Source organism: Vicugna pacos, chromosome 11 (assembly GCF_048564905.1).
Source record: "Vicugna pacos chromosome 11, VicPac4, whole genome shotgun sequence".
NCBI classification, from domain to species: Eukaryota; Metazoa; Chordata; class Mammalia; order Artiodactyla; family Camelidae; genus Vicugna; species Vicugna pacos.
The window spans coordinates 77159246-77185857 of record NC_132997.1 but is presented as its reverse complement, the minus strand read 5'-3'; the positions used below and the strand labels follow the sequence as shown (position 1 = coordinate 77185857).

The following is a 26612-nucleotide window of genomic DNA, read 5'->3' as shown; positions in this document are numbered from 1 at the left end:
TGCCTACTTGGTCCCCTGGGTTCCTTACCCCGGTTCCCCCAAGCTTCTCTCGCGGCACCTCGGCATTTGCACCCCTTCACAATCTGATTTTGCCCTTCTGTGTCCCCAGCCCATTCCTCCCCACCTCCAGTCCCTTCCTTACCCCTCTCTGTAACCTCTAGCTCCACTGAGTCCCCAGTTCCCTTACGCCCCCAATCCCTACTCCTGCATCACAGACTCTAGCCCCAGTCCCTGCCCTGGATGTGAAGGGGCAGAAGGCTCAAGGTATCTCTGTCTGCATCAAATAAGTGGATCAAAAAGACTCTTCCTCCTCCTAGTGTCCTGAGACCAGTTGCCCACCTTGTGTCCGTCCCATAACTGATTGGCCAGAGAGACACTTTCTGACTTGAGAGGATGCATGTGAAGAAAGCCCCGCTTAGCCTCCTCCCCGCCCCGCCCCAACTCACTTAGTCACCATACAGAGCATGCGTGCCGCACACCCAGGCGCCAGCCCACTCTCCTGCACACCGCGGGCGCTCTTCCTGCTCTGCCCAGTGGCATTCCCTCACTGAGGCCTCAGGGATGACCGCAGAGGGTTGGCGATTCCATGAGCCCTGGAGGCCTGGAGAAGACGCTTTTTCGGGCTCCCCTGTACTGAACCGGTAACGGGAGAGGGGCGAGCTGAGACCCAAGCCCTAAGTTCGCGGGGCGAGTTGGGACATCGGAACTCGAATTGGATCTGGTAGAGCCCAGCGGCCCCAGCCCAGGTTACGAACGCCTGTCCCGGGCACCCAAAGGAGGTGGTAGGGGAGTAACTGGCAGCCCTCCCAGCCAATGGGAGCCCGGGCTGCGCAGGCCAGCCCCATTCCTGCAGCCTCCGCGGGGGCGTGGGCGGGGATCCCCTTGCTGCGACTGTTGCTCGCGCCCGCGGGCTGGCGAGACCGGCGGCGGCGGACAGGCGAGCAGGTGAGGGGACCCAGGAGGACAGGGCCGGGGTTAGGGTGCTGCGTTCTGGATCCCGGAGCTGCTCTTGGGGTCTTGGTCCAGGTTTTCGTCGGATGTTGTGGAGCTCTTGTCAGCAGGTCCTTCCCCCAAGGCTGGAAGAGGTTCACACACCTCTTTAGACGGAAGGGGAGAGGGAACAGAGAGGAGGGCAGCCTGGGACCTGGGGATCTCTGGGGGCCAGGGAATCTTTGAGGCCCTTGGCCGCAGCTGTCTCAGGTTCTGAGTCCTCTCGAGGCCTGAACCCCTGGGGCTGGCCTACCCACAGACAGAGGAGAGGTGGTACAGTGAACTGTCCTGGCCCAAATTTGTGTCACACTGCTTGAAGCCCTAGGACCTGAAATAATCCCATCTCCACTCTGTCAACCTCTACTGAAGACTGGGGACCTACCGGAATAGATGACTCAGCTGACAGCAGAAACTAACTAGGGATGAAAGAGAGGTTCCCACCTGCCTGCTTGTATAAACGGCTCCAAAAGTCCATGATGGTGCCTGAACTGGGCAGTTCTCTGGCCTGGGGTAGGAGAGGAGAGGGGCCAAGGCATGGGAGGCAGACTGCTCAAACCAGAGGGAAGGGTGGAAGTTCTGGGGGGCAGCAGGAGCAGCATTCACACCCGTCCCCCAATGCCTGCTCTCCCTGCGCAGGTCTGGAGCACACACTCCTGAGAAGCAGCGGAGGTGGGGGGATCCCGGTCCCTGAGAACCCTGTCTGCACAGAATGCTGATGGAGCTGGGGGCATGCGGGACCCTCCTCTCAAGGGCTAGCAGGTTCCTTCTGGACCTATAGGGCGCCGCCCCAGTCTAGCCACCATGGCGCATGGTTTCGCAGTAGGCTTCGACCCACTGGGCCTCGGAGACCTGAACTCCGGCTCTCTGAGCTCCCTCTCCTCCCGAGGCCACCTGGGCAGCGAGTCGGGCTCGGCAACGCGATACCTGCTGAGGAAGCAACAGCGGCTGCTGAATGGGCCCCGCCGCGGAATTCGAGCCTCATCGCCCATGGGCCGCGTCATCCTCATCAACTCCCCCATCGAAGGTGAGGGCGGGGCCCCGCCACTGGGCTGGGGACTGCGGGTGGAGGTAGGGGACAGCCAGCACTAAGGAGGAGGAGGCAGAGCCAATATGGGTGAGGGAGCTCAAGAGACGCGCGAGTCTTAGGGATGTGGGAGGAGATGGCCTCTGGTAATCCCTAGACTCTTTCTCATCTAGTCTTCTCTCATCTTCAGGCCAGTCCTTTAGGGTCCAGGATTGTGGAGAGGTCAGAGGTGGGATATCCTGGCCTGGAGGCAGGGAAGGGGTGTGTAGTATGCTAGCCTTCAAATGAGCAAGAGGAGGCATTGAAATGGGCCCTCCCTCCGACGGACTCTTCCTTTCTCCAAACCCATTTGTGTGTGACTTTGGGGGGTTTGGGGGTTGGGGCAGGATGGAGAAGGACATTCTTCATCAACCAGCCCATTGTGCACCCAGCTCTGCAGGGCTGTGAGGAGTCAGTGCCCAGCTGGGTAGAGAGAATTAGACTTCAGGAGCAGAGGATGGAAAGAGAAGTAGAGTGGAAGATGTTCCAAAGAGAAAGAGAAGAGGGTCGAGGGTCGGGAGGAAGCCTCAGGTCTGGGCTCTGGAGTAGGGAGACACCTAATCTTACATAGTTGCTTAATGACCTTTCATTTCACACCTATTCTATACCAGCCCTCGTTAGGTCCTGTGGGGGACCTACAGAGAAATAAGGCTCAATTTTCACCTTCCAGAAATTTACAGTGTAGCAGGGCTTAGAGACAGAGCAATAAAAGCAGCTGGTGGTGGGGTGGATAGATCACAGACAAAGGTTTAAAGTGGAAAGCGTGGAGCATGGTGACAACCTGGCTGCAGTGACAGATGTGAGGCGACAAAAAGCTGGTGATCAAGGCAGGACCTTGAATGCCAGCAGGGAGTGGGGGCCGCCTCAGCCTGGGCTTTCTGCAGGCAGGCCAGATAAATATCTCCAGCTCCCCTCCTCTGTCTCAGCCAGCAGAGCTCCCCTGGCTGGATCCCAGATTGAACTTTTCACACCCTGCTCCTCCTCTCTGACCCAGCTGGGTACCTCTGTTCCCCTACCCAGGCCCCAGGGCAGGGGTGGAGCCTGTTGGTCAGGGAGCAGGCTTTCCTGCCCCAGTGGCCCAGCACGCTCACCCCCATCTTCCACCACATTTGGCCTCACCCTCAGGTGAGCAACAGGGTGCTTCTGACAGTCACCATTGCCATTCTGGTCATGGAGCAGAAGTTCCCAGACTAAAAGCTAGGAGACAGGGAGGGCTGGGGCACTGCAGCACTGCCCTTGTAAATCCCATTGTATTAAAAGAACTAGGCCATACCTCCCCCTCATACACCCACTTACACCACGCCCAGCTACAGTTATGATGCAGGGGCTCTGTACTGTTCCTCTAAAGATCCTCTTCCAGAAGTTCCTGAGTTCTCTTTCCCTCTGCCTCTCGCAGTGCCCCAGAGCAGCCAGGGAGTAGCATTCCCTAGCAATGGAAGGACTGGGGCGTTGCTCTGACCAGCTGGCCCCTAGCCTGTCTAGGCTGGGAGTCTCTGAGCTTAGAACTGTCCCCTCTGCCTGAGCACAAACATCTCCCAACTCACCACAGCCTGGAGTCCCTTCCCCATGTTGTTGTTTAGACCATTCCAGAGGCCTAAAGTAACTGATAACGGAGACACAGTGGGAAGCGGGACACTGCTCATCACCCACAAGAATTCCCACCAGCTCCTCAGACTCAGTGGATCCCAGAGAAGCGGCATTATCTTTAATCCCAACCAGCCATCTCTCCTCACTCTCCCAGCTCACTCATTTATTCATTATTCTGCTTATTACTTCATTTATTGTAAAAAGACTTAGCAAATATCAAGCCCTGTGCAACACACTGGGGATGCATCTGTGAAAAAGAATGACTAACTCCCTGCCGTGATTGAGCTTACAGTCTGGTGAAAGGAGAGAGAGAATAAATAATACACAAATAAACAACTAATGAGAAAGGATGGCAAGAATCTTGATGGTACTATTTTGGATGATATGATAGAGTAGTGGTCCTCAGACTTCAGAATACATCAGATTTGCCTGTCAAAAGACAGATTGCTGGGCCCTACACCCAGAGTGTCTGATTTAATGGGTCTGTAGTAAAACCCCCAAATTCACATTTTTAATAAGTTTCTAGGTGCTCCTGATGCTACTGGTCTAGAGAGCTCGCTTTGAGAACGGTTCTAACAGAGACGATCTGGAAGGAGGGGGAAGAGACTCTTACGTAGGGTTGTCTAGGAAGGCTTCTCTGAGAAGCGGTGTCTGAGCCAGGAGGAACTGGGAGCAGGCATGGTCTGGGCAAAAGCATCGCAAGCAGAGGGAACACTGTAAGGGCTGACCTGTGAGAGGAACAGGAGGGAGGTCATGAGGCCAGGGAGGCCGACCAGAGCTGAGGGTAGAGAGGTGGGCAGAGGGAAGCCCAGGGAGGGCCCTTACTGGGCATGGTAGGAATGTGGAGTTCGTTCTGGAAGCAGGGACAGGCACTGAAGTTTTTAACCGTAGGAAAGACATGATCTAGTATGAAAGCTGACTCTGTGTAGAGAGTGGATTAAAGGAGGCAGGAGTGGAAGCAGAAAGATAGTGAAGAGGCTGCTGAGTGCCTAAAGGGATGTCTGGTGGCCGGGCTAGAGCAGTGGAGGTAGAGACGGTTCCATCCTCAGAGGCCCCAAGTTCCTAGGCTCAAAACCCCAGATTTGACATCTCTCTGGCCCAGGGCCCTAGGGAGGCCCCAGGGAGGGATGGAGGAGAAAGAGGGCTGGAGGGCGGGAGAGCAAAAGATTCCTTGGCTGGGCTGAGAAGGTCCTGATACCTGTGCAGATAGAATCAGCTGGCTATGGGCTCAAAATCACTCAGAAAGGACTCAGAAGCTACCTGCCTCCCCACTCATTTAGGGTCTTGGGTGCCTGTGCTCAGCAACCCAGCCTTTGCAGGCCCCAAATTGAGGAGCCCAGGGGTCCTCTGTGCCCAGAATGGGCAGGGGAGTCATGCCTATGTCCCCACCCCGACAGCCAACAGTGACGAAAGCGACATCATCCATGCAGTCCGAGTGGAGAAGAGTCCAGCCGGGAGGCTGGGGTTCAGTGTGCGGGGAGGCTCTGAGCACGGCCTGGGCATCTTCGTCAGCAAAGTGGAGGAGGGGAGCAGTGCAGGTGAGCGGGGCCCCCAAGGGTGAGGTTCTGGCTTAGGATGTGACCCCTACCTCGGTGGAGTGCAGAGATGCTGTTGTCAGGGGTGGGAGGAAAGGACCCTCAGCTTTGGATGGCCTGATCTAATGGGGCAATAGAAGGTCCCTAGTCTGATGGAGAATATTCAGACCCTACCTGAGAATCCCAATCTCATGGAAGAAGTTTCACCTCAGGGAGCCCGGTCTGATGGGGGAGGCTCAGCCTCGAACTGGGGGACTTCTCCCACGTCAGCCACCTCCCTCCTCTGGTGCAGAGCGGGCTGGCCTGTGTGTGGGGGACAAGATCACGGAGGTGAACGGACTGAGCCTGGAGAGCACCACGATGGGCAGTGCCGTGAAGGTGCTGACAGGCAGCAGCCGCCTGCATATGATGGTGAGGCGCATGGGCCGTGTGCCGGGCATCAAATTCTCCAAGGAGAAGACCACGTGGTGAGCAGGCCTAGCCTCCCTCTCACCCTACTCCCCACCCCCTGTTCCCCACCCCAGCACCACCACCCCGAGCCGTGAGGGAGAGGCCAAGGGCACAGGTCTCAGCCCAGGGCCTGGCTATTATAGCTTCCGTTTCCCCAGCCCCTGGCACTGGAAACACAGGAGTCCCAAGGTCTGACCCTGAAATGAGAAAGGGCTGTGTCTTTCCCCCAGCCCTCCTCCCAACACCCTGCCGTCCTAGACCCCAGTGGCCCTTCCCCTGTGCTGCTGCTGCAGCGATGAACCTGGGGAATCATACAGCGCCTGCCTCTCCCCAGGGGCTCGGGGAGGATTCCAAATGGGGCCTGGCAGTTGGAGCTGCTCAATAAAAAGAGATTTGCATGGTTTCCCTGATTTGATGAAATCTATGTCCCACTGAAGATCTCAGGCCTAAGTGTCCCCAAAGGCAGCCCCACCTGTTGTCTTGGCTCCTGGGAGGAGACGGGTGGATGGCAGTGGATGGTGGCCCAGGCTGAGAGCCCTGTGCTGTCGTCCAGGGTGGATGTGGTCAATCGACGGCTGGTCGTGGAAAAGTGCAGCTCAACACTGTCCGACAGCAGCTCAGAGGATGGCGTGCGGCGCATCGTCCACCTCTACACGACCTCTGACGACTTCTGCCTGGGCTTCAACATCCGCGGGGGCAAGGAGTTTGGCCTGGGCATCTATGTGTCCAAGTGAGTACTGGGGCAGAGTATGAAAATGGGTCGGGCTGGGCTGGGACCTGGGGATGGGTCAGCAAGTGAGTTCTGGCCAAAGACATGTCCGCATGACCTAGGTCAGCAGTGGGATGTGGACAGAGAGGCTGGGGTCACCAGGAGGAGAGTCAAGGAGTTTGACTGGGCATCCCCATATCCAAGTGAAGAGTCTGGAATGGGGTGAGGGAGGGCAGGCAAGGTGACCTATCAGACTGCCTCTTGTCTGACCCCAGGGTGGATCACGGTGGACTGGCCGAGGAGAACGGCATCAAGGTGGGGGACCAGGTCCTGGCGGCCAATGGTGTCAGGTTTGACGACATCAGCCACAGCCAGGCCGTAGAGGTGCTGAAGGGCCAAACACACATCATGTTGACCATCAAGGTGGGCAGGACTGTGGGAGACAGGGGGAAGCCAGACTATAGGAAGGACTTCCCAGACCACCCTAGCACTTAATGTTGCCCATGGCTCTGCAACTTATGACTTTCCACAGCCATGTGAGAGGTAGGGCAGGCATTGTTCTCATCCCTATTTCACAGAAGAAGAAACTGAGGCTCAGAGATGCAACGTAACTCAGAAATCACAAGCAATTACTCAGCTGGTCAGTAGTAAGACCTGGTTCCATCCCTGCCCCCCAGATGCTCGGGCCATTGCCTCTTCATATGAGTGGTGGAGGTCTAGGATTGAAAGAATGTCCAGCTCAGAAGGGTGGGTTGAAAACTGTGGCTTTGGGCAGGACCTGGGTGGTGGGCATCCTCAGGGCACAGGGCAGGGAGAGCTGGGCTGGAGCCAGAGATTGGATTTCAGTGGAGGCGCCTGGATTCATTATTCATGTGGGTTTCACACTGGCCTAAGGATCGGGTCCTTCTCACCCTGGCTCCCAGAGTTGGTGATGTCTCACTCTTCCCTAGGGCCCAAATCTGGCCTCTGGCCCACTCTTCTCCCTTCTAAGTCTTCATCCATCTCACCCTTCCATGCCTCCTCGCCATACCCCCAGCCTCTCCCACATCCCATTTCTCCCTTTCCTTTCTCTCAAATTATCCCAAACACTCCTTCTCTCTCCCACTCTGCTCCCATTCATTCATTCATTCAATATTTTTGAGTACCTACTACATAACGGCCACTATACCTGATACTGGAGCTATGACGGTGAACAAGACAGACAAGGTCTCTGCTACTGGAGGGAGACAGACCAACTAGATGCGTGCAGATTGTGACAACTGCTATAAGGAAATTAATAGAGGGGGAGGTGGGGTAATTTGGGAAGGCCCTTTTAGCTCAGGTTTCAGGACCTTTTAGCTCTGAGGAAGTTCTACCTTAAGAGGGAGAAGGGGCTGGTCATGAGATGAAGGAAGAGAATCCAAGCAGAAGGAACAAGTGCAAAGGCCTTGAAGTGTAGAGGAACTTGGCACATTCAGAAAGGAAGCAGCCCATGTGGCTAGACCCTGATGAACTTAGAGGAGAGTCATGGGGTTGAAAAGTTGACTCCTGTCCCATCATGCCACCGTTCTTACCCTCCTTTCTCACCCACTCCCCTGTGCCCTCCCGTGCCCACCCTCCTCAGGAGACTGGCCGGTATCCTGCCTACAAGGAGATGGTTTCTGAGTACTGTTGGCTGGACCGACGTAAGTAGCTGGGCCCTAAGTTTGGAGGGAAAGAGCTGAAGCCTCAGGGTGGGGCTGGGAGAGTAAGTGGGCAGGGCCACCAAGATCTCTTTGGGACTTTCACATGCCCAGAGCCACTTCTGAGCTCCCCTCTTGAGAAGTTGCAGGTTCCATTCCAGGCTCTCCTGGGGTCTGGAGTCCCAGGGCTGAATGGACGAGAAGTGACTTGCTTAAAGTCTCTCAACAAGTCAGTGGCAGGACTGCTGAGCAGCTGGTTCCCTAGACCTTGTGATTCCAACATTGCTGCTGCCCAGCGCTCCGCTCCTCCCAAGCCCATGGGTAGTCTGCAACCCTGGCAGGGCTCCAAAGCAACCCAGCCATACCCCTGAGATGCCCCTGCCTTCCCCACTGCCTGCAGTGAACAACGGGGTGCTGCAGCAGCTGTCCCCCGCCTCTGAGAGCAGCTCCAGCGTCTCCTCATTCGCCTCCAGTGCCCCCTACAGCTCTGCCGAGGGCTCAGGCTCCCTGCCCTTGGACCGCATGGATGTCTGCCCAGGGCCTGAGAGGCCAGGCAGCCAGGGCCCAGGCTGGGGGCGGGCAGACACAGCCATGCAGACCGAGCCCGACGTGGGAGGCCGTGTGGAGACCTGGTGCAGCGTGCGGCCCACAGTCATCCTCAGGGACACAGCCATCCGCTCTGACGGCCCCCTGCCTACCCGCCGCCTGAACTCTGCACACTCTGAGTCCCCCAAAACTGCTCTGCTACTGGCCCTCAGCCGACCCCGGCCCCTCATCACACGCTCACAGAGCCACCTGACCTTATGGGGTACGTGGGGGACGGGTGGCTGCTGCTGTCTCCAAAGCTCCAGGTCCAAAACCTGTCTTGCACCCTGTCCTGGGCCCAAACCTTCCTTTGCTCCAGGCTTTGCTCCAGCCCCAACCCCAGAATACAGTCAGACCCTGCACTGGGTTCCATTTTAAACTAGTCCTGAGCCTCAAACCTACCCTCCATCCCAGTCCCAGCTCCAGTCAGCTCTGGGCCCCAAATCAGCCCCTAACCCAGACCCTCCATCCTGGAGTTCCCAGGCCTGTCTACACACATACTCCTCGCAGAGCTTGTAGCTGGGGCAGGAAGGGGTGGAAAGTTGGAAGAGGAACGCGGCCCCCCATCCTCATCCCTAACTCCCCACTCGGCTGCAGATCCTGTGTGCCCCCTATGCTTCCTTCTCTCTGCTTTCTCTCTGCCTGTCCCCACACCCCTGCCCCTCGTCCTTCCCTTTTGCCCACCCCTCCAGCCCCCCGGGTGCTCCCTCGTGTCTGCAGAGGAGAAGAAGCAACGGAGGAAGGAGAAGTCGGGGTCCCCTGGGGATAAGGGGGCCCTGCAGCGCTCCAAGACCCTGATGAACCTCTTCTTCAAAGGAGGGCGGCAGGGGCGCCTGGCAGGGGATGGGCGCAGAGAGGCCTGGACGCTGGACAGCGGGAGCCCCACCAAGCCCCGCCCCCGCCTGGACCTGGAGAAAGGTAAGCCCTGGACCAGTCAGACCCGGAGGACAGAGGGAAAATCCACTTTGCATCCAGCAGCTCTGAGCTTAAATCCCACACTGCCTCTTACCAGCTGTGAGCCATCACTTCACCCTGCAAGCCTCATGAATAAAATGGGAGTAGTAATACCTACTTCTTTAGGAATAATAAAGAATAAGTGAGCTAATGTATGTTAATCACTTGGTACATTATTTGACACAAAGAAGGTGCACAGAAAATGTAGTGGTCCTTGTTATACTACCTTATCTTCCCATTTTACAGAGGGGAAAACTGATGTGTCACAGCACAGATGAAAATACCTTGGGTCAGATCCCTGTGCTCTTGGTGCTGAGGGGAGGCAGGACACTCCTTTCCTAGAGCATTTGGCTTCACCCTCCCTGGCCAGAGCTCCCCACAGGCCCCACCCAGTTCTAGAACCATCTTGAGCAAAGCCATTTCTAGATTAGGACTCAGGCAGAAGGGCCTAGGCAGGCTTCACTCATGTTGAGGCCTTCCTAAGGACCCTTACAGAGAGCCTCTCATCAGTCTGGTGAGGTTCAGAGACTGGACCAAAAGTGGGATGAGATGAGACTCCTGGGGTTACCTGGGACAGGAACTCAACTCAAACTAGCTTTAAAAGGCACTTCTTGGCTCAGGTACTGATTTAAGCTGGGTCTAAAGATTTAAATAATCTCATCAGACATCTGCCCCCTTCATCTTTTGGTTCCTCTTTCCCCTGGATTGGCTTCATTATTACTGGCTTTGCCACTTAGAGATAAAAAGACCACTGTTGCTTAGCAACCCAGGGGAAGGTGTGTCTCTTTTAATAGTTTCAGCTAAAGTCTCAAGCTCTCATTGGCCCAGCTGGGATCATGTTCCCAACACATCACTTGTGATGTGGGAAAGAGAGTTCTTTTATCAGCCAGCTTAGATCACATATCCACCCTAGAGTACAGGGACTGAGAATTGGGGCGGGGGTGTCCCCAGGTGAAATCAGGGTGCTGTTTCCAGAAGGGTGAGTGGATGCTGGGTAGACAAAAACAACCAGAGGATGCGCTGGGCCTTGCCCCTTCCAGAGGTCTCAAGGTGACAGTCCCATCAGAGACAATCCCTTCAAATCAGGACCGGCCAGCCCCCTCCCTAAACTCATCTCTCTTTCCACAGACCCCAGGGCCCTGCTCTCTTCTGGTTCTCCTCCCACTTCTCTGGCCACTCCTCTCTCTCCTTCAAAGATTCCTCTTTTTCCCTTTGTCCCCGGAAGGTATGTGCTCCCCCAAGATTTGCCCTTGGGGTTCTTCCCTCTTTTATTTGCTCCCAAATGAACCTCCATAAGCAGAGCAAGACTGCACCCTCTCTTTATTCAAAACCTTCACTGACCCCCCATTGCCTATGAGCCAAGTCTCTGGCCTGAGCTTGGCCTTCAAGACCCTCCTCAATATCCTCGCTTTGTGCTTCCCAGTCTCATCACCTTCATTCCAGCCAGTGATCCAGCCAGTCCTGAGCCCCCTAACCGCTATTTTCAGACTGGGGACCAGGGCCTGAAGCTGAACCTCTTTCTTCTTCATAGCAGGGGGAGTGGGACCTGTGCAGAAGTTTGTCACCTGGAGACTGAGACGCGGTAAGTCCCTCTACCAAGGCCTGGTTTACAGTAGAGCTGCAGATGGGCTACACATCAGGGGTAGTAGCTAAGGGGCTTTGAGCTAAATTCAGCTGGGGCCAAGCATGAGGAATCAGACAGATGGGGAGGTACATAATGGGGGCACCTGAAAGATTGGACTAAGCTTACTAGGAAAGATAGGGTAAGCAGACAGATATTGGGGTTCATTTTTGAGGACTGGGAGCTTGAGCTGGGACTCCTAAAGACAGATTTTGGGGTGATGAGGGACAGAGCCTTACTAGAACTCCAGTGGGGAAGAGACTAGTATGACAGGTACATGTTCAGAGCCGGCCAAGGGGGCAATGGGCTAGGACTCTGTTAAGGAACAGACTGGGATAGGGGTCTGTGTTTGCGGGCTGAGGGGCCTGGATTGGCACTCCAATCATGGGAAGATTGCTGTGGGAGGCCATGGTGGGGAGCATCTGGACTAGGCTGGGATTCCAGCAGGGGCACCTGGGGGTCTGGCTCCACTGAGAGGAGCCACAGCCTCCTCTCTTGATAGCTCCTGGCTCCTTCATCATACCTCTTTGCTCCTGCCCTGCAGACTGGGAGAGGGGCCAGGCCCTGCTTTCTGCCAGGTCTGGGAGCCCCTCTAGCCAGCTTCCCAGTGTGGATGAGCGGGTACAAGCCTGGGAAAGCCGCCAGCCTCTGATTCAGGACCTGGCCCGAAGGCTGCTGACTGACGACGAGGTGCTGGCGGTCACCCGCCACTGTTCCCGGGTGAGCCTCCAGCCTACCACCAGCGCGGGCACATGGTCACTCAGTCACCCAGTCCCTCATTCATTCAGGCCACTATCTGTTGACCAGTATCTGGGCTCAATGCTGTGAGGCCAGTTGTCAGTAAAAGCAGAAGTCACCTTGGTCACATCCACACTTGCTCATGCGTGCACGCGTGCATGTACGCGCGCGCGCACACACACACACACACACACACACTGAGCTCACAGCCAGGAAGGAGAAATAGACAGTAACTAGAACCTAAACACCCATAGTGACAAGTCATGTGAAGTGCTGTGGAGAAAAGGAACATGAGAAGATAACCCAAGAGACACAAATTAGTTGGTGTGGTCTGGGAGGACCTCCCTGAGGAGGTGATATTTAAACTGAGGAGAGAAAGAGCCAGACAAGTAATGAGTCTGGGATGTGAGTCCCTGTAGTCACCTGCCCTGGTCTCTTCTAAACCCCAGCCTTCCCTAAGTCCATGCCAGGATTGGTATGTGCCCTCTAAAACCCAAAGAGCACATACCAATCCTGGGTCAGCCAACAGGCCCGGCCTCATGCCAGGCCCCCTCTTCCGTTCCCCAAGTAAGTAATCTTTTGTCGCCCCACACACTCCAGGCCTCCCCTAACACCTTCACTGTTATTTGCTGTTCCCTTCCACTTCAGACAGAAGCAGAGGGCCTCAGTGTTGGGGAAAGGATAGATCTGAAGGCATTTTTTGCAGCCTGAATTTTCAGGAGGCTTCAGGAGGCATAGGTCACCCCCTCCAGGAGTACTGGAAGGCCCTCTCCTATCCCTCTGTCTCAAGAATCCCCCGGAGGGTATCCTAAGATGAATTCCCTGTGATGCATGTGCGTCAGTGCACAAGTGAGCCTGTGTATGAGGACAAGAGGAAAAGTTTCAGGAAATCGTTTGTGGTTCCCCCACTCCCTCACCTTGGACAGGGTGCAGTTGTGTTTGTGTGACATGTTCATTTGTATATCCATGGGGTACTTGGGTTTGTGTTGCTTTAACTGTATGGTTGTATCTGTGTGTGTGTAACCTGGAGACTGAGGCGTAGTAATTCTTGCATCCTTTTACTAAGACCTGGTTCACAGCAAAGCTGCATATGGGGGTGCATGCTGAGGGGCCGCTAAGGGCCTTTGGGCTAAACTCAGTTAAGTGTCACGCCCAGCTCTGAGTGCTAAGTGGGGCAGTGTGTACCAGCCTCCGTGAGCCTGCGGCTCTGGGATCTAGCCACTAGGTGGGGCTCTGCATCTGTTCCTCTGGCCAGCTCTTTTCTCTCATCCTTCTGCTCCTCTCACCCTGCCCAAGCCATGCCCCACAGCATACCACCCAAACCTGACCCAAGCCCCACCCACACCAAGAGATCAGATCCTAAGGGTGGACCCTGGCTGGAAAGATTAGTAAAGCTCCCCTAGTGACTTGGATGTGTGGCCCTGAACCCCAGGCCTCCCCTCTCTTTCTGAGCCATCTCCCCACAGCTGCCAGACCAGGCATTATAAACCACTCCTCTGGTCACTCTCCAAGCCCCCTTTGCTGCCTCTTATGCTTATCCTCGTGTTCAAGGCCCTCCCTGCTTTGACTCCCCAACCAACTAACCTCTGCTTTTCCATGGTCACCACATCGCATCATCATCTTCCCCTGGTGTAACATATAGCCTAGGTTTATAGAGATTACGAATCACACAACTGTAGGGGCAGTATGCACGTTGTAGTCACAGCCCGCACAGCCTACATGGAGGCCTTTCATGTACCCCATAGTCAAGTTAAACTTCTAATGACCTGATATTCCACATCACCCTTGGAGCACTTTCCTTTCAGCTTTCATGCTGTTCCCTGCATGTATCCTCAAGAGTTAGTGTAAATGCCACCACCTCCATGAAGCCTACTCTGATCTTCTCACCCTTCTCTGAGACTCCCTTTGCCCTATCGCCAGTAGTTTGTAGTTTATTGGGCCATGTGGCTTTTTGTTTTGCCCCCTCTGCCCAGAACAAGACCTGGCACTTAATAAATGCTGACCACAGGTTTATGGACATGAAGTGTGTACACATATGTGACTGGTTCTGTACAATTATGTGTATCTCTCTCTAGGCAAAAGGGGGTGTGTTGTCCATATGTGTTTGTGTGAGTTCCTGTAACTTTGTGTGTGGTTTTGGACCACACACAGTTTATATTATATTTATTTATAGATATTTATGAATGTCTCAGTCTGGCCACCAGGGTGTGCTGTTTCTCTGTGTCCATGCCCACCCACCCGGGATGCTTGGTGTGTGTCCCAGAATCAGTACTGTCTCCTTCACGGCACCAGGGGGCAGTGTGCTGTCCAAGTAGGGTGGTTCCCAGTGTTCAGTTTGCCAGTTTGTCGGTGGGGTGTGGCTGGTGGCATCCGGGCAGTGCCAGGCAGAAAGGCCTCCACCACTCTGGGGACGGACCGGAGAGGCTTTCTATAGGGCCACCCCTTCCCCAAGGTCCCCATTGCAGACTTGAACAATGCCTAATTTGTGGGTCTGTGTGCAGACACAAGCTGGGACAGCCAGGCGCACAGCCTAGCATTTGGCTCAAATTCCTTCCTTCTGCCTGGGAGGTGGGGGCGGGGAGGAGAGTCCACTCCCTGCATATCCTTTTCCGGTACCAGAGCAGGCAAGGGCCAGATTTCTCAGGTTCCAATCCCTCTTCACACTTCCTTATCTGTGTGGCCTTGGGCAAAGTCCTTCTCTCTGAGCCTCAGTTCCCTCATCTGTAAAATGGGGGTAGTTGCTGTCATCTTTCAGGGTGTTAAATGAGAGACCACAGGTAAAAGGCCTAGAAAAAGGCCCACAGCTGTTGCTGTTGTTGCTGTTACAGCTCTGTTATTATTATTGAAAGCTTCTACCCAGTCACCAAGATAAGACCATCCTGAAGACAGCCTGGGTTGGGGAGAACCTTTCCTAAGCATGGGGGCCCCTCTGCACCCAGGCACTCCCCCTCACCCAGCTCTGGCAGTCCCCGCTCCTATCTGACCGGTGGTGCCTCTCTCCGCAGTACGTGCATGAGGGCGGTGTGGAGGACCTGGTGAGGCCCCTGCTGGCCATTCTGGACAAGCCTGCAAAGCTGCTGCTGCTGAGGGACATCAGGTGAGGAGGTCTTAGGGGTAGGAAGGAGACCCCTGATACCTCTCCCAACCTCCCCAGGGCTGAAGCCCCTCCAGGCACCTCCAGAACCGAGCCCTGCCACCCTCTATCTCTTGCCCTCCCCCAGGAGTGTGGTGGCTCCCACGGACCTGGGCCGCTTCGACAGCATGGTGATGCCTGTGGAGCTGGAGGCTTTTGAGGCCCTCAAGAGCCGCACAGGTCAGCTGCCAGGCGGGGCTGTGGATCCTGAGCCCCAGGTGGGGCCTGCCAGTGGGGAGGGGCAGAGATTGCCTGAGCCCCTTCAGCTGTGCCCATCAGGGAGCCTTGTCCCTGACCCATTCTCTTCTCCAAGCAGGACGGCCTCCTGCCTTGCGACCAGCCCGCCAGGACACACCGCCTAAGCGTCACCTCATCACCCCTGTGCCTGGTCAGTCAGAGTCCCAGAGCCCTGGGAGGGGGCATGCCGCAGGGGGATTGGGGAAGGGAGGATGGGCCTTCCATCCCTGTCCCCACGTTGGGTGTCATGGCTTCAGAGGTACGTGTGGTTCCCTGAAGGAAAGCCCTCGTCTACCAGCACCATTTTTATCATGTCCACTCACCATCTGTACTATTATTTACTTAATAATTGGTTTTAAACCCACTTGCTTTTTAAATCTAGTCTCAGTAATCTCTGAGAAATTACCAGTTTGGTGTGGGAGTTATATTTTTTTCTTAGCCATGCTAAAATAAAACTTTAACTTTTACAATAGAGAGTATTAAAACACCACAGCGATAGAGCTGGGCAGCATCCCTCACGCCCTGAGCAGGCCCAGGCCCGGCCGCCCCACGCCAGCTCCTGCCAGCCTGGGCCTGAGGGCGGCCTGACCTTGGCCCTCTTCCCCAGACAGTCGTGGAGGCTTCTACCTGCTTCCTGCAAACGGCTTCTCGGAGGAGGAAGACGATGGGGAGCTGAGGGAGCGGCTGGGAGGCCTCCAGGTCTCCCTGGGTGCCTCTGCCCCCCGCCACCCTCATAAAGGCGCCCCCCCTCTCCAAGATGTGCCAGTAGATGCTTTTGCCCCACACCGAAGCGCCTGCACACCCCCTCCCCAGCCACCCCCCACTGCTCCCCGGCCCCCGAGGCCCAACTGGCTGCTGACAGAACCCTTGACCCTCGAGGACCCTCAGCAGAGCTGGAGCCAGGGCCCAAGCCAGAGCCGCAGCCGCAGCCGCAGCCGCAGCCGCAGCCGGGGCAGAGGCAAGTCCCTTGGACGCAGGCGTTCCCCATCCCCGGCACCTGCCTCCACTCCCAGCATGGCCAACGGGCGCTGCCACAAGCCTCGGAAAGCCAGGCCCCCTCTGCCACGACCTGTGGATGGGCATGTGGCCAAGGCAGGGGGCAGGCAAGGGCCCTCTGAGAATGGAACTGCGGGGACAGCCGAGAAGGCAGCCACGAAGGCCCCTAGTGGGGAGCTGAGGACCGTCACGCTGTCCAAGATGAAACAGTCCTTGGGTGAGTCTGGGTGGAACTGGGCCTGGCAGGGGGCTCTTGGGTGTGGTGAGGTTGGTGGGCCTGATTTTGGGGTATAACTAGGGGACCTGGGACTAGGAAAAGAATCTGGGTGTTGAGGTATAGTGGGAAGGGTCTAGATTTGGGAAGTTTGGGATCTTGAGTAAGTTGAGGTTGGAGTAGTAATAGAATCTGGGGCTTTGGGAGAAGTCAGGGGCCCTCTATTTGGGACTCTTGAGAGCTTTGGGTTTTAGAGGTGTGAACACCGCACTCTATCCCAGTGTTTCTCCCTCTTATTAGGCATCAGCATTTCTGGGGGCATTGAGTCCAAGGTGCAGCCCATGGTGAAGATAGAAAAGATCTTTCCTGGGGGTGCCGCCTTCCTCAGTGGGGCCCTTCAGGTGGGTAAAGGGCACCCGGGCCCACTCCCTAGGCCCAGAGCTGAATTCTGGCTGGGGGCAGGGCTGGAACATGCTCATCTTCCAGCCAGACATGTTTAGACCAGGTGGTGGGAGGAGGCTTGGGAGCAGGGGGGTCAGGCCTGCAGGAGGAGCAAGCCTAGGGGAAAAATCTGTCCCCTCATGCCAGCCTGGGCCTGAGGGCAGTCCGTCCTGTTCCACCCCTAGCCCCAAGGGACAAAGGGCCATTGTCTGGGCCCCACCCTGCCCCCAACAGCTCCAGGCACAAAAGTCCCATTGTCCATCCCTTCCACCCAGATAGGGAGGAGTGTCCTAGCTGGTGGAGGTGAGAGGTTGGCTGATGGGGTGGGGGTGACCTGAGGAGGGAGGACTGTGATTCTCCTACCCCCACCATCCCAGGCTGGCTTCGAGCTTGTGGCCGTGGATGGAGAGAGCCTGGAGCAGGTGACCCACCAGCGGGCAGTAGACACTATCCGCCGGGCTTACCGCAACAAGGCTCAGGAGCCCATGGAGCTTGTGGTCAGGGTCCCCAGGCCCGAGCCACTACCCTTACACCCTGCCTCAAACCTCACTGATCAGCAGCTTCCTGCTGACCATTCCCCAGCACGCTGACCCCTTGGTGGTACTCCAGTAACCTCCCACTGGCTCCCAGAACCTCCCACTAATGCCCTTCCCACCCATACCCAGAGCCCTCCCACTGCCAGACTTCTCCAGCTGACCCCTAGCCCAGTCCTCTCCAGTCCTCCTGATTCTAATCCCAGGCTCTTCCTAGCTATTCCTTAACTCTTCCCACTCACCCCAGAGAATCCTCCTGCCATCCTTTACTAACCTCCTCAGGACTCAGGAACCTCCCACTCCTGCTTGCCTTGCCTACTCCTCAAGCTCCACACTGGTGGCTCAGATCCCCTGCCCCCACCTTTCTCCCTCCCCAGTTGTCACTAAGGCTCTGCCCATTCCAGATAAACTTGGTGTCAAGGACAAGGTGCTACTGGTCAGCCTGTGACACCCACCCACTGCCCCCAACCTCCCAAGACAGGAACAGGGTGGAGAAACCCAAGGTCTGGAGCTTGAGATTGGTGTGCACTTTCTCCTGATTCCCCCAAGCAGTGAGGGACAGGGACTCTCAGATGGGGCCCTCAAGGGGTCACTGCACCCAACCCCAAGCCCCAAGCTCCAAGCAGTACAAGGGACAGTATGGGAGGCTTTTCTAGTTTCTCAAACTCCAAGAGACCATTATGTTGTGGTCCACTAGGACCTCAGACTTTCTACTGGATTTATCCTTCCCCCAACACCTTTTCTCCCCTTAAGATCTCTACGAGGGGTAGGGGTATAGCCAGCAAATAAAGAGGGTGTGAAGGGTCACACAAGTTCCCATAATCTTGATCCAGCACATTCATCTTTTTTTAAAAACAAGATTTTTTAATTTTGTCTTTGGGTTTGTACAAGAAATTTACAATGTGAAAACTATACAAGTGAAAACGAGGCCATAAACCCGGGTGTGGGAAGGGGCCACTTGGTCACAAACACAAATAAACGAGACATTTCTGAGTTCTTCCTTTGGTCTGACTACAGCCTCCTCACCCCAGGAGAGAGGCTGCAGAGCTGGAACCTGGGGGTCATACCCCAGTCCCAGCCCCTTCCCCAACATGGACAGGGTGGGGGCAGGCACATCTGGAACAGCTGGCGCTGTCTGGCTCTCTCTGGCTTTGGGGTAGGGAGAAGTGTGGAGATGAGGGAGCCCCTTTTTTTCCCCAGCCCCCTAGCTGGGTAGGCTGGCCAGCGCCTGGGGTGAATGGGGTTGGCAGAGTGGCAATGGCAGCAGCTGGGAGTGAAATAGGTCGAGTGAGTAGGAGCCTCTCCGTGACAGTGAACATGGGGACCTTCAGGGAGTCTGATCTTGCTCATCTAAGTCATAGGGCAGCCCTGAGTCCTTGGCAGAGGCCCAGAGGCCTGGATCCCAAGGGACGAGCAGCTCTGGAGCCCTCAGTGGACCTGAGGCCACTGCCCCCATTCAGTAGAGCACAGAGCTGGATGCCAAGGCCCTAGATTTCGGTGGCAGTGATCTCCTCCAGGCAGATGCAGGGAGCCGGCTCTGCCAGACCCAGGTCAGCGAGTTCCCGGGCCTCCAGCTCCAGGCTGAGCTGTTGAAGCTCCTGCTCCAGCTGCCGGTTGCGACGGTACATCTGGATGTAGTTGTGCTGCAGCTGCTTCTGGTAGCGGATCACCTGCTCCTTCTCCGCCTGCCAGGCCAGCCGCTCCCCTTCGAAGCTGTCCCGCTGCTCCTCGCCCCTCCGTCGCTCCCGCTGTAGCTCCGCCCGGAGCCGCTCCACCTGGGCCCGCAGGCTGCCCCCCACCCCAGCTGCCGCCCGCTGTGCCTTGGCCTCATCACTCTCTGCCAGGAGGAATGGGTCAGCAGTGGCAGGTGGCACAGGAGGTTCCCGGAGACCGGCTGCCTCAGTGTCCAACTGCCCAGCTTTCTCCCGCAGCCGCTCGGCCTCCTGGCGGTGCCGCTGCAGCTCCTGAGAACAGGCCTCCAGCTCCAGCTCCCGAGTTCGGGCAGCCTCCTGGAGGCCCCGTGCCCGGCCCTCACTGACCCGCAGCGCTGCCCGAGCCTCCCGAAGCGCCACTCGCAGCGCCACCAGCTCACTGCCCTTCTGCACCAGCTCTGCTTGAGACTCCTTCAGTTGCTGCTTCAGTAGGGAAATCTCACCTGACTTCTGGCACACCTGGGGATGGGAGAGAATTGGGAAGGATGGTGAGAAGGGTTCTCCCAGGGTCAGGCCCTGACATCATGCTGGGCATTTGGGGAGAGGTTTGATCATTACATCCATTTTACAGAAGGAGATACTGAGACAAGCCTAGTGACACATCCAAGGTCATACAGCTATTAAGTGGCTAAAGTGGAATATAAACCCAGATCTTTTTCCTTCAAAGCTGGTGTCTTTAAATCACCATGAAGCACCAGAGCCCTATGGACTGGTTGGTGGCCAGTTTTGCAGGCTGTGCCTCAATTTCCAGTTAAGAGGCACTACAGTATCTTGGTGAAAAGTAGAGACATTGGAGCCAGACTGCCTCGGTTCAGATCTCAGCTTGGTGTGTCCTGCTGCTCCTCGCCCCTCCATTGCTTCTGCTATAGCCCCACCTAGAGCCGCTCCACCTAGGCCCTCAGGCTGCCCATGACCCCGACTGCTGCCCGCTGTGCCTTGGCCTCATCACTCTCTGCCAGCAGGAATGGGTCAGCCGTGGGTCAGTCACTGACTAGGTGTGATTTTTGGCTCCAACTTTTTTGGGTCTCACCTTCCTCATCTCTAAAATGAGGATGTTAACAGTACCCACTCCCCAGGGTTATTATGAGGACCAGATGATACACTCTGTGTAACATGCTTAGAATAGAGTAGCAAGCACTACATTCTCAGTCTTATCGACGGGAAGGCAGTAGATGGGGACGCCACTGGCTACGTGAACATTTAGAGGACCAATGAGGAGACCCCTACACCCAGAGAGGGAGGTCAGAGGGGGTGACACAAAGGTGAGGAAGGGGGGCCCTCTAGGGGTGACAGGCCGAGGGGGTGTGGCTGGGCCCCTCTTTCCAGGGCTTGCCCCCCAACAGCCCCTGCTCCCGCCCATCCTGGTCTGGCCCACCTCCCACTTGGTCTCCTCGAGTCGAGGCCCGAGCTCCCGCTGCTCCCGCTCAAAGGTGGCGCAGCGCCGCTCCAGCTGCTCACGTTCCTGCAGCAGCTGCGCAAAGTCGTCCTGCAGCTGCCGCTTCTCCTGCTGAAGCTGGAACACCTGAAGCTGCAGCAGCTGTTGGGCCCGCTGTGCCCGCTGCGCCTGGGCCACACCGTCCTCTCGCAGGGCCTCGCGCTCGCGCTGCCAGTGCCGCTGCCGTTCCTCATACACCTGCAGGGGAGAGGGCAGGCCTGGGTCCCCGCGGCTCCCCCAAACCTTGAGCCCTGGCCGCCCCCAGCTCCCCAGTCACCGACTGCCCTGGCGGCCCTGTCCTGGGCTCAGGGAGAGTGGATTCCATTCAACAGTGATAATGATTATGACAGCAATAGTAACAGCTGCTTTTATGAAAAGAGAAACAACAGCAGTAAGAAGAGCAAGCACTTACGTGGCACTTCCTAGGTGCCTGGCATTATGTCAGTCTAAGCACTTTACACCCTTTGCCTTACTTAATCCGCATGATAACCCTGAGGCCAGAAATACAGATGAGGAAAACTGAGGCTCAGTACAATTAAGTAACTTGCTCAAGTCTGAAAGACAGTAAGTGGCGGTGCTGGGTTAACAAATCTACAGGTTAAGCCAGACAGGTAGGGTGGGGATGGGGTCACAGTGCAACTGCCCAACACCTGCCTCTCAGCACAGACACTATGCTCCCTGTATTCCCAGCACCTGTGGATGTCCTGCCATGCCACCCCCGTCACTGTCGCTGACCACACCTAGCACATGGTCACCTCATTCTCGTCCAGACCGTCCCGCAGCTGCTGCAGCTCTGCCTCCCGGTCTCGGAGCTTTCCTTCGAGGACACAGTGCAGCAGGGCCTCATCCGAAGGGGGGGGAGGGGGTGGGGGAGGGGGTGGGGAGCGTTCCCCACAGGAACTGCTGTCAGGGGAGGCCCGGGGACCGCTGCCCAAGAGCCCCCCAGCCACGCGGCCCCCCAGGGAGCCTGTGCTCTTGCTGGAGGACGATCGACCGCTGTCAGAGTGGGAGGGCCCAGCAGGGGCCCCTCGGGCTGGCCCAGGCAGTGCCCCCCTCCCAGGGCCATGGGAGGGCAGGTGCCCGCCTGGGGAGCTAGTGGCCGGCTCTGCACCCCCGGTGCTGTAAGTAGGCAAGCTGGACAGTGAGTTTCGGCCGGAGTCGGATAGCGTCCCCGACGGGCAGCCGCTGGCCCAGCCACTCAGCGTCAGAGGTTTGTCGGCTGCCGAGGAGGAGGAGGAAGAGGAGGAGGAGGCAGGGCCCCCAAACAGCTGTGTTAGGCTGCCTTGGCTCCCCGACAGTCCAGCAGCCCGAGGACCCAGGAAGCTAGGTAGGGATGGTGCCCCTCGAGGTTTGGGCAGCACTGGCTTGAAGGCTGTTGGGCGGATCAGGATTTTCTCCATGTTCTGAAATGAGGTGCCATGTGACATGGGGGATGAGCTGCCCAATCTTTCAAAGCCTTTATCACACTCCCTGCCCTCCCATCTGGGGCCCCCAAACCCATAGATTAATAACAATCGCTACCACTGGCTGAGGGCCTTCTGAGGGTCAGCTTTGTCAAGCAGTTTAAGAAGTTCCTCTCTAATCATTACAACAGTCCAACAAGCAAAATATCACTATCCCCATGTTACAGATGAGGAAATGAAGGCTCAGCAGAGTTACGGGCCTTGCTCAAAGTTAAATACATAGTTGTTGTATAATAACAGTATTTCCAGGCAGCTAACATTTATTGAATACAGATTACATGTCAGGTACTAGGCTAAACACTTTACACACATTATTCAATTTAATTCTCACAACAATCCTATGAGAGTTGAACTATTACCTCCATTTTATAGATATAGAAACTGAGGCTGAGAAAGGTTAAATTACTTCCCTGGGATCATACAACCAGAATGAGGTAGGGGCGGAATGAAAACCCAGGTCTTGTGAATCTGGAGCCCACACTTTTTCCTCTAAATAGGCCTCCAAATTTCAGCTTCTCCAGGGGATCCCTGATTCCACCCAGGCTCCAAAGGAGTGGCTGGTCCTCACCTTCTCCAGCTTTCCAGAGACAGGGATGAGCTTGGGTGGGGGGCCTCGGAGATGGGCATTGCGTGCCCGCTGCTCTCGGGCATCTTCAATGTCACTGCTTGGGCTGGGGGGTGACTCTGTCCGGAAGTCCTCGTTGACGTAGGTAAAGCTGGTGCCAGGGACAGCCTTCCTGGGAGGCACAGCTGGGCAGAGCGGCTCCTGTGCCTCATAGCCACTTCGCAGCAGCCCATCCTGCTGGCGGAAGAAGGTAGGCCCAGGGGGGCCGTGGTGGCGGGGAGGAGCCGGCCCCCCGGGGCAGGGCCGGCCCGAGATGAGGCTGCTCACGCTGCCCATGACTGGAGCTTGTGGGGCAGTGGTGGCCTCAGGAGCGGGCTCGAGTGGCACCGGCAGTGTCTGCACAATGGCCATGGCAGCAGAGGCGCAGGCCTCGCCGAGGGCCTCCAGGGAAACCTGTGAGCAGGGCAGTGGTGTCAGAGTCTCTTCACTTTGACCTCCCTCCCTAAATAAGGCCGTGAGTCCCTTTCCTGGCTCTTCGTCCCAGGTCAGACAGCCCCCTGACATCAGTTACATGCCCTGGACCGTCCCAAGGCTCTCCCTCCGAGCACCGGCAAGAACTTCAATTCTCCCTGGGCCCCAGACCGCTGTCTAAGTCTGGTCTGAACAGAACTGAGGACAGAGTCGACTGAGCAGGGATTATGAGGGGATGGGAGGCCTAGTGGTTACGCAGGGCCCTTGGCAGCAGGGGCCCAGGCCCCAGTCCAAACCTGCATCCCCCACAGAGGCTGGGACTCAAGAAGGGAGCCCTCTCTACCAGCTCCCAGCATGGTTCCCTCGTCCCCTGAGACAGGTGGCCTCATTAGAGGCAGTTTGGGCAACCTCGGGGGTGCAGTCAGCAACTCAGATGGTAATTAGGGAACAAAGAGCCAAGGCTGAGCAGTGCCCAGTTTCCCCCAGCCAGGCCTCAGTTTCTCCCAGACAGAGAGGTGGCAAGGCTGGAGCTGGCCAAACAAGAAACCCAGAGCTCTTAGGGAGCTCACAGGTGCCCTCTGGGGTCTCCTGCCTCCCAGAGGTGGATGCAGGCTCATGCTTGTTTCCATGACTACTCCTAGCCTCACCACACCCAATCAATCAGATCTAAAGAAGCCTGCACAGGCTCTGCCAACCTCTAGGAAAACTTCCAGCTTTAGATATTCCCCAGAGTAACCCCAAGGGGATGCCGGTAGAAGCCCTACCATCACCTCTGGCAGCTGCTCCAAGACCTCACTTCCCTGCAGCCCAGGGAGGAGGGCTCCACCTCCCCAGGCCCTGCTCCTTCCTGGAAGAGGACAGCAAGTCTCCACCCGGAACTCCCTCCCTAGTCCTGAGGCTGAAGACCAGGGCTCAGGCATCTGCTGAAGTCATCATGCAGAGCAGGGGCCAAGAAGTGGACAGAGAATTGCGTGCGTAGGAGTAGGAGTGTGTGCATGTACTTATTTGTGTGTGTGCGACTGTGTGCACAAGAGCATGAAGAAGAACTGTGTATGTGAAAATGTGTGTGAAAACATCATGAATGAGTGTGTGTGTATGTTTGGACAGATGTATGAGTATATTCATATTCACATGTATATATATGTGACCTCATACGTGCGTATCTTACAATACTGTGTGTGTAAACAGGGTGTGTCTTTTAGTATGTGAAGTTACAAATGCATACAAAGTAAGTGAATTTGTGGTGTGAGTGTGACTATATGAGAGAATATGTTTGGATAGATGTCCATTCATAGACACATGAGTTTATGTATCTTATACAAGTGTGTGAGCAGGAAATGAGTGTGCACAAGTGTGTACAGAGGAGTGTATGTACACAGGAGCATGTGTGAGAGGGTGAGAGACTAGGCGGCATGCAGGGCCAACTAGGTGAGTGGGAGTCTGGTTTCTATCACTCACTGGAGTGTGGGGAGAGGAGAGACACACATTATCTGACTCCTTTGCTTGATCTGCTCCCCCCCTTTCTTGCCTGTGTTCCATTAAGTCCACCCCCTACCTCACTACACGAGTCAAAAGACCTGAAGAACAAGGGAGGTGTCCAGACTAAGGGAGGAGGAGCTGGGAGATGGCGATGGGGGGTGACTGGTGTCCACCGAGCAAGGGCAGGGCCTGAGTCCCCCTCAACAAGGCAAATGGACACCCCCATCTTCTCCCAGACCACTCCAGGCCATGGAGAAAACAGTGGGAAGGGGCTTCTTAGGGGGCCGCCGAGGCTGGCATCTCTCTCTGCATTTCCCCAGTTCAGGGAGCACAGAGAAAGTGGACACTGAGGGGAGGAGACAGAGAGACAGAGGCCCCAAAAGACAAGAGACAAAGACTTGGAGAGGCCCCAGGGTCAGGGGACCCAGTGAGCCCGGGTCCCTGCACTCCATGGAACCAGGGGCCCCTCAACCCAGAAAACACATCAAGCTGGTCCTTAAGAGCCAGACACCGAGGGAGCCAGCGCCAGGCGTCTGGAAAGCCAGGCCCAGCCAGCCCGGCTCCCGCTCTTGGAGCCCGAGAGAGAAGGAGGGGCAAGTGGAGGCTCCATTTTGAGAAATGCGTTTGTGGCTATGAGAAGGGAACCCCTCGTTCTCCCCAACATCCTTTAGAAGCCGGTCGGGCACAGCACACAGTACCCAGCTCAGTGGGCTGAGGGCAGCTGCGGGCTGGGTCCAGCCAGGGCCCAAGGAAAGTCTGGCCAAGGTCTGAGCTCCCACAGACCTGTTTGGGAGCAGAAGAGTTGGGGAAAGTCTCCCCCTCACTAAACTCCAACGACCATCCCACGGGATCAAGTCTGGGATCACGAGTTCCCATTCCGAGACAGGAAGCCGGGAGCCCCCCAACCCGCCCTTCGGAGCCCCCCTCCCCCCCGACCCCGCCGCTCCCATAAAGTGGGGGCAGCTTTGGAATGCCGCCTTCCCACGGGACCTCCGCCGCGCAGAAGTTGGGGGCGCCCCCAGGTTGCCTCCCAGAGCCGGCCCACCCCCCCTCACCTCCGCCGCGCTGCTCCATGCTCAGCCCCGGGCCGCCCCCGGCGCTCCACAGGCGCGCCGCCCGGCTCCAGCCCGCGCGCGGCCACTCGGAGCGGCCCGGCCCGGCCCGGCCCCGCCTCCGCGGCGCCCCCAGCCCGGCCAGGCCCGGCCCCCGCCCGGCCAGAGTGGGCGGTGCAGCGCGAGGGAAGGTCCGAAGGGCGACCCCGCCCCCGGGGCGCCGACACGCGCAGGCACCGCGCGTCACGCGTGTCCGGCGGGGTACACGCAAGGGCTGCGCTGCGCGACTCGGGATCCTTCCTTCCGAGGAGTAGTGGCTGTGTGTCTGGGGGCTCGGTCGGCTCAGGACTAGGCGGCGGCGGCAGGTCACCCTCTACCCTTACCCGGGCCCCGGGGCCAGCGGCAGCTGGTCATTGTTCGAGCACAAAGAGCCCGGCGCCGCGGCGGCCGCCCTTCCCCCTCCGCTCCTCTAGTCGATGCGTGCCCCCCTCCTCCCAGACAAACTCCCCGACTCCCCAGCTTCGGAGTCCAGAGGTGGAGGCCGAGGGTCGGCTGCCTCCTCCTCACTCTGGGCCTCGCGCCCCAGCACAAGTCGGGGGCCGAGGTTTGGTGGATGCCTGCCCCACCCGCAAAGGGTTGGAGGCACGGTTGGATTTGCGGAAGTGGCGCCACCTGGCGGCCCATTCGGAGAACACACCCAGTCACCCTCAACCTTGGAGGCCCCTACCCGATTCCCCAGCACTATACCTTTCCCCAGAGAGCCCAGGCCTTCCCCGAGCGCGGCTTTATGCTCCCCAGTCTTCCCTTCGAGTCATCTGCTAAGAGAGGTCATTGCTTGGAGAGAAGTACTCCCTGGGCCCCCCCTCCAAAAGTCACTGGGGTGAGCTGTTCCAAACCTACAGGCCTAACCTACAGTTAGGCTTACAGCCGGCAACATTCCACCGTCTTCTCAAGGTCACAGATATTCTCACCTTCTTGCAAACAACAC

The 26612-nt window shown here is 57.0% G+C and overlaps 2 protein-coding genes across 5 annotated transcripts; one reads left to right on the top strand and one right to left on the bottom strand.

Annotated features, from left to right (window-relative positions):
- The first annotated feature begins 463 nt into the window (after window positions 1–463).
- Window positions 464–18443, top strand: PDZD7 (PDZ domain containing 7). 4 transcript variants are annotated; one of them, XM_072971774.1, is made up of 17 exons: window positions 464–945; window positions 1627–2014; window positions 5038–5178; window positions 5468–5642; window positions 6179–6355; window positions 6610–6649; window positions 7938–7998; window positions 8396–8803; window positions 9301–9498; window positions 11066–11116; window positions 11700–11875; window positions 14899–14990; window positions 15115–15206; window positions 15343–15414; window positions 15871–16476; window positions 16774–16874; window positions 17292–18443. In XM_072971774.1, the coding sequence occupies exons 2-17, from the start codon at window positions 1792–1794 to the stop codon at window positions 17502–17504; spliced, it is 2826 nt and encodes a 941-aa protein (XP_072827875.1). In that variant the 5' UTR covers window positions 464–945; window positions 1627–1791; the 3' UTR covers window positions 17505–18443. The 4 variants fall into 4 exon arrangements, with proteins under 4 accessions (XP_072827875.1, XP_072827876.1, XP_072827874.1 ...); XM_072971773.1 differs by having other exon boundaries at window positions 465–945; window positions 6610–6757; window positions 9397–9498; XM_072971772.1 differs by having other exon boundaries at window positions 465–945; window positions 6610–6757.
- LZTS2 (leucine zipper tumor suppressor 2) lies at window positions 18285–26442 on the bottom strand. The gene is made up of 5 exons (XM_072971776.1): window positions 26372–26442; window positions 22626–23075; window positions 21350–21997; window positions 20535–20792; window positions 18285–19618 (listed from the first exon to the last, which is right to left on the bottom strand). Exons 2-5 carry the CDS (start codon window positions 23031–23033, stop codon window positions 18935–18937), a joined length of 1998 nt encoding a protein of 665 aa, XP_072827877.1. The 5' UTR covers window positions 23034–23075; window positions 26372–26442; the 3' UTR covers window positions 18285–18934.
- Window positions 26443–26612: the final 170 nt, after the last annotated feature.

Bases quoted from the DNA above. Each gene is read 5' to 3' on its own strand.
- PDZD7 (XM_072971772.1), top strand. From the start codon at position 1,792: ATGGCGCATGGTTTCGCAGTAGGCTTCGACCCACTGGGCCTCGGAGAC. The intron at 15,207-15,342 runs GTCAGCTGCCAG...TTCTCCAAGCAG, and splicing joins GGCCCTCAAGAGCCGCACAG to GACGGCCTCCTGCCTTGCGA. The intron at 16,477-16,773 runs GTGAGTCTGGGT...CCCTCTTATTAG, and splicing joins CAAGATGAAACAGTCCTTGG to GCATCAGCATTTCTGGGGGC.
- LZTS2 (XM_072971776.1), bottom strand. From the start codon at position 23,033: ATGGCCATTGTGCAGACACTGCCGGTGCCACTCGAGCCCGCTCCTGAG. The intron at 20,793-21,349 runs GTGACCATGTGC...TCTCCCCTGCAG, and splicing joins ACGGTCTGGACGAGAATGAG to GTGTATGAGGAACGGCAGCG. The intron at 19,619-20,534 runs GTGGGCCAGACC...TCCCATCCCCAG, and splicing joins TCGAGGAGACCAAGTGGGAG to GTGTGCCAGAAGTCAGGTGA.